The 6,709-nt window shown below is 32.4% G+C and overlaps 1 protein-coding gene across 3 annotated transcripts; it reads left to right on the forward strand.

Moving 5' to 3' along the window:
- Positions 1 to 1,926: 1,926 nt before the first annotated feature.
- On the forward strand, positions 1,927 to 6,222 carry LOC133298318 ((-)-germacrene D synthase-like). 3 transcript variants are annotated; one of them, XM_061497581.1, is made up of 7 exons: positions 1,927 to 2,140; positions 2,361 to 2,649; positions 3,664 to 4,036; positions 4,156 to 4,374; positions 5,052 to 5,190; positions 5,341 to 5,589; positions 5,676 to 6,222. In XM_061497581.1, exons 1-7 carry the CDS (start codon positions 2,009 to 2,011, stop codon positions 5,967 to 5,969), a joined length of 1,695 nt encoding a protein of 564 aa, XP_061353565.1. In that variant the 5' UTR covers positions 1,927 to 2,008; the 3' UTR covers positions 5,970 to 6,222. The 3 variants fall into 3 exon arrangements, with proteins under 3 accessions (XP_061353565.1, XP_061353566.1, XP_061353567.1); XM_061497582.1 differs by having other exon boundaries at positions 3,664 to 3,931; XM_061497583.1 differs by lacking the exon at positions 4,156 to 4,374 and having other exon boundaries at positions 3,664 to 3,931.
- The last annotated feature ends 487 nt before the right edge of the window (positions 6,223 to 6,709 follow it).

Consider the following 6,709-nt stretch of genomic DNA (forward strand, 5'->3'; position numbering starts at 1 on the left):
AAGGCAAAAACAACGAATGAAGAAAAGGACTCTTCGCTACGATGAATGAATTATTTTCGTAAGAATCACGTGTGTGATGAAAGACAAAAATTAAGAACGGATATATTTATAAGTGAAAATAAATAATAGAAATTAACTTTTTAAAAGTTTTGAATAAGAATAAATTTAAAAAATCATAAAAATAAGGGTGCTATTAGCGGTCGAATAACCCCACTCATAATTCACAACAGTAAAATGTGAAATTATCATGGATGAATCTTTTTTTTTCCCGAACTTTTTGATTTAAAAAAATTTACATTTCAATTAAGTTAATTTTAATAGGCACGCAATATTTCATGCCTTGAAGTGGAATCAAATATTGCACTGACAAAAAAAAAGCCTCATTAATTTATTGGTGGAATCAATCTTGATACGTGTTACAAATATATATTATAAAAATTATTCAAGACCTATCGCATATTAGTTTAAGTTTTTAGGTTAAATTTATAATTTGCATAGTATGTGATTACGGGGTCACGAGCAATGTTGTCAAAATTAAATTTCTACATAGAAATGAAAGGAGATAGTAAAAACGTAAATCGTAGAAACGACACGAAATGTAAAATTTTTACTACTTAAGGTCAAGGTACAAATATATATATATATATATATATATATATATATATATATATATATATATATATATATATATTATATAAAATCACATAAGTCATTACTCAAAATTCAATGAAAATTCAATGAATAACTTCATATTTAAAAAATATAAGTCACCTAACTATATAAGACAAGTTCCAAAATATATGCATAAAAAAGAGTTTAACAACTCCCGCAAACAAGTTCCAAAATATCAAAAGAATAAAGTTTAATAACTTCTAAATTATATCAATTAATTCAAATCAAACACATCATCTTGCATCAGTTGTATGTCCTCAATGTCCTTTTCTCTTGCTCCTATAACAAGTTCATTTGCAATAAAACATAATAGATTTATTCAAAATCCACCTCACCTTAGTACTTTAACTTTTCACCAATGGATTCACCCTCTTCTTTCTCTACAATAGCGACCTCATGCGAGAATTTTTTTCAAATAACTAGAAAAGGATACTATGCATTTTGATTTGGGAAAAATGGAAATAGATTTTTTTTATTATTTTTTTAAAAAAAAACGGAGTCATGGATTTAAAGTTGACCCGATTCATTTTTATTTTTTTTGGTATAAAACTCTGTTCAGTTATTTGGTTTAAATAAAAACGTAGAAACTTACGTTTTTATTGTTTTTACGTTTTTGCACGGAGTTTTTACCAACTTTTACTGAGGAGAGTTTTTGCTTGCGTTTTAACACGTATCACTTCAATAAAAACGTAAAAATGTAAGTTTTTACGTTTTTACACTAGTTTTTGACAACAATAGTCACGAGTTCGCTTTTCACTGTCGCCATTTTTTAGTGGATTTAAGTTAGCACAAGTATGAGTCTGTGCAGCAAAATGTAGAATAAAAAAATTGGTCTATGCAATATCTACGCTTCAAGCACAAAGATCTCTTGCGTGAGGGAGAGTGCGAGAAATATAAAAATCATTAATGGACCTTTACTTAAAGGCTTTTGGATTAAATTAATTCTTTGCGGTACAAACCAGGAAAAGTGCATATAATTATTTTTATGGATTTGATATTTCTTATGTTGTAGGAGAAAATTTAACTCCTTCATATACACAAAAGTATGTGAATCCCATGTGGAGCCATGTAAGAGAATTAGAAAAGAGAAAAAATAAAGTAAATATCAGTCTCACATATTTTTATGTGTGTCTAGGGGATAATTCTATCCCCTACAACATGTGACTTTTTTATGTTGAATTTCCCATTTGCTTGGAAAAACTTCTTTAAATATAAGCACACATTAAGTTCTTCCCCACTGAAAGCCCTAATGTGAAAAGATTAGTTTATGAGCCATTTAGTGTACCCATTATAATTGGAAACAAAGGTGATCCATCATAACCCTGAAAAGTAAACTATGCCAGTTTCAGTAACTTCAACACTAGTTGCTCCAACCACTAACGCTACCTCCGATTTCTCTCGACGTTCGGCAAATTATCATCCTACTGTTTGGGGAGATCATTTTATCCAGTATGGTGTGGAACCTAAGGTAAAATGACTTTATTCTTACCAAGATTTACATATGCAATATGCATATACATAATTCTATCATTCTCGTGATCTAACGGCCATAATCATATTTTGTATTTTGTATATGTAGATCAAGTGTCTTTTGAATAACTTTGACTTTATGATCAATTTTTTGATTTTCTCCGTTATTTTATAAAAATTTACTCTCATTACTAACATAACAAAAGTTTAACGTGCAGGAAGTGGATGAAATAATGGAGAAGCAAATTATAATACTAAAAGAAAAAATAAGACAGAAGCTAGTCCCTGGGAATGAGAAGGCCTTAAGTCCCTTGATGGAAGCTACCTTTATTGATTCAATCCAACGTTTGGGATTACACTATCATTTTGAACATGAGATTGGTGAAGTGTTGCAACATATTCACAATACTTACGTTGAAAATGGCATAATAACTCTCAATAAAGACCTCTGTTCTCTTGCCCTTGTCTTTAGGTTACTGAGGCAACAAGGATATCACATTTCGCCTGGTATGCCCACCCTATATACTTTTATTACATTTTAATTGTAGAAAATTATTAAAGTATGGAAAAAAATGTGTGTCATTTTAAAGTATATAAAGTTGTGTCATTTTGAGTGAGAGAAAGAGATAGATCAAGGGGATAGAGAGTGGACCAAAAAAAAATAAAGGAGTGGGTATATACAACCCCTTTGTGAGAGTAAAATGAAACAAGTTGTATCATTTAGAAGGACAAACATTTTTCCCTTAGGGCATGTTTGGTACACAATATAGGATAATGCCTGATAGTATAAAACTTGATAGTATAAGGTCTGATTGTATAAGAGCTGATTAAATTTTAATACTATCCAGCGTTTGACAGTATATTGTATAAGATAATATATTGTATAAAATAATATCATCCAATATTTGATAATGCACTGTATAATACTAAATAGGATAAAAATAAATATTTTTGACAAAAATACCTTTTAATAATGAATTTATGTAATTCTTCCAAATATATCAGATGATATTAATTTTTATAGAAATCTGTTGATCAGTGTATCCAAAAAGTATATTAATTTTTATAAAAATAAAAATCTCCAATATTTCAAAAATTTATATATTGAAAAATTATTTTTTATTTTAATATATTAGTATTGAAAATTGCATTGGTTAATACATCAATCCCTTATCAAGCCTAATCTTATCCTCCTAGACCTGATTAAGTTATACATCATTTTGATGTAAAAAAAGATTCTGCTGTATAAACTTATACTATACAATAATGGTCACATCAAACAACTAAAAATATTATAATGTATAGTATAAATTTATACTATCAGGTTTCGTACATCACACTGACATGCCTTAATGTATTAGCTAGAACTTCGTGATCAAAGTTGGTCACAAATTTGATTTCTACACAACTAAATACAGCAAAGTTTCTTAACACTAATATGTAAGTGTTTGCATTGTTCATCCTTCAATTTCAAAGACATACAAAAAATTATGTATCTTATGGTTGGAGAATAAATCTCAGATGTTTTCAAGAAGTTCAAGAATGAGGAAGGAAACTTCAATGAAACAGTTACTGCTGATGTTGAGGGAATGCTAAGCTTGTACGAAGCTGCACATCTCAGGATTCACGGAGAAGACATATGCGATGAAGCACTTGCTTTCACTACCTCACATCTTGAGTTAATGACCACAGAATCGAGTCCTTCTCTTGCTGCAAAAGTCAATCATGCCTTAAAACGACCACTCCGCAAGAACCTGCCAAGGCTAGTGGCAAGGCATTACATTTCTACGTATGAGGAAGACCCTTTCCATGATGAAACTTTGTTACTATTTGCCAAATCGGATTTTAATATGCTCCAAAAAACACACCAGAAGGAACTTGGCAGTATTTCACTGTAGGTTTCTCAACGACATCACGAAAATAAATAATAAGAAAACATTAATTTTTTTCAACATGCAAGTAGCTAGTCACTCATGTTTTGGTTATTGTAATTGGTCATCCTTAATGAATTAGGTGGTGGAAAGATTTGGATTTTGCAACAAAACTGCCTTTTGCACGCAATAGGATTGTGGAAGCTTACTTCTGGATATTGGGAGTGTTTTTTGAGCCCCAATACTCTCTCGGTAGAAGGCTAATGACCAAGGTGATATCTATGACATCAGTAATGGATGATATATATGATGTCTACGGTACTTTTGAAGAGCTACAACTTTTCACCGAAGCAATAGACAGGTTTGGGGTTTTGAATTAGGATTCCTTTTTTTTCATTTTGCAGGAATTTTTGCAAAAAATAAAATAAAATTACTATGTACTAGAGGTAGTAAGAGCCGGCAAAACGGGCTCGACTCGGCGGGCTAACCCGTCAAACGAGATGGGACAGACTGATTTTTTCAACCCATCTCAAAAGCGGAGCGGGGCGGGACAGACTCATTTTTTGGTGGGTTGATAGCTGACATAGGCGGGCCGAGGCGGGTCAGTGTAAAATAGGCTCGGGCTGGCGAGTCAACCCGCCAAACGGGGCGGGGCAAGCTGAGTTTTTCAACCCACTTTCAAAAGCGGGGCGGGATGAGCTGGCTCATTTTTTGGCGGGTTGATGGCGGGGCGGGGCGGGGCGTCCACTTTACCACCTCTACAGTAGTACATAATTATAAGTTGTGTGAATTTTTTTTTTTTAATATTATAACTATATACTACTCGTAATACATAATTATTTTTTTTCAGGAATTTATAACTATATACTACCCATAGTGTACATGTTTTGTTGTTGCAGGAATTCCTACAACATAAGTATTGTTTTTGCCTTTGAATTAACTACGAAATGATCACTTTTATTTCCTAACTGAATTATAGTTCTAGGGAGAAAGCTGTTAACATTTTGATAACCTTTTCATAATTAATGCACATTTTAGGTGGGATATCCGCTGCCTGGATTTTGTGCCAGAATACTTGAAATTTTACTACCAAGCACTCTTGGATGTTTATAAAGAAATTGAACAAGAGATGGCCAAGGAAGGAAGAGCATTCTGTGTAATCTATGCAAAAAATGAAGTAAAATTCTGGTTCTGTTTGCCCTTTTTCCAAGTGTTCTCTTCATTTTAATAGGATTTAAGTAGGAACTAGGATATTTAAGACATGATCTCTGTCTTCAAATGTATCTAACTCAGTTAATCTTGTAAATTATTGCGGTGTCCATACCAGATGAAAAGATTGGCCCAAGCCTACTTTGCTGAGGCTAAATGGTTAAGTAGCAATTATATTCCGTCAATGGAAGAGTATATGGATGTTGCACTAGTAAGTTGTGGTTACCATATGCTCATAGCCACAGCCTTCATAGGGATGGGAGATATTGCTACAGAAAAGGCCTTCCAATGGTTAACCAATGACCCTAAAATTGTTAATGCTTCAAAAATTATTTGCAGACTCATGGATGATATTGTTTCCAACGAGGTAATTAATTAATCCCAAGATTTAATTTCCTTCATATATATTCTAAACAACATGTTCGATAGTTTCTTCCCTTCATTTTGTTTTAGTTTGAGCAGAAGAGAGGGCATGTTGCCTCTGCTCTTGAGTGCTACATGAAACAACATGGTGTCACAATACAAGATGCCATTGACGAATTATATAGACAAGTGACGAGTGCTTGGAAGGATATCAATGAGGAATTGCTTGACCCTGCAGAAATGCCAAAGCCTCTTCTAATGGTAGTTCTCAACCTGTCACGTGTAATTGATGTGTTTTACAAAGAAGGAGATGGTTACACTCACTCTAAAGGATCAACAAAGAACCAGATTGCAGATATCCTCTTGAATCCATTGGCAGTATGAGAATAAGGAGCTCGCTTCTTCAACTGTATTATAAACAGTTATTGCAATATATGTTGTATTGGAAAAAGGTTTGTGGTTTTAAAGGACGGGGCAGATTATATTTACAAATTTTTTTGTTTACAAATTCTTACAAACTACACTATCTTCTCCCGTGAGAACACTAATCACATTATCTTCTTCCTGGGAGAACATAATGCAATTTGCATAAGTTTGTAAACGGATCCTTCCCTTTAAAAGATTGTGTTATTTTAGTTTTGGAGGTTTTTGGTTGAAATGGTTCTTTATATGGTATCAAAGCTTCAATGACCATGAGGTCACGAGTTCGATTTCACTGCCCCACTTTCAAGGTGGAATTAAGAAAAGCACAAGGCAGATCAAAAAATGGACTTATGCAGCATAAGAATAAAATGAAAAGTATTAAAAAGACCCTCACCTAACACCTTAACGTTTTAGGTTGAAATGGTTCTTTACATAACACTATATATTACATATAGTACATAGTTGTAATATGAAAGGAAAAAAAAATCTCTCTCCTCAGTCACTTTAGTTGACGTGGAGAGAGAAAAAAATAATTTTTCATATTATAAATATGTACTATCTGTAATATATGGTATAAAAAACTAAAATGATATAAATTGTATCCTTTAAAACAACACAGGCTGACCAATGTGGTATTGAGTGTTTTGGAATCAGGAAGAGTGATGAGTTTGTAAAATGATAATAAATTATAGAGTAAATAC

This window comes from Gastrolobium bilobum, unplaced genomic scaffold (assembly GCF_033153095.1).
Source record: "Gastrolobium bilobum isolate Gb01-03AN ecotype WA unplaced genomic scaffold, APGP_CSIRO_Gbil_v1 utg26896, whole genome shotgun sequence".
NCBI classification, from domain to species: Eukaryota; Viridiplantae; Streptophyta; class Magnoliopsida; order Fabales; family Fabaceae; genus Gastrolobium; species Gastrolobium bilobum.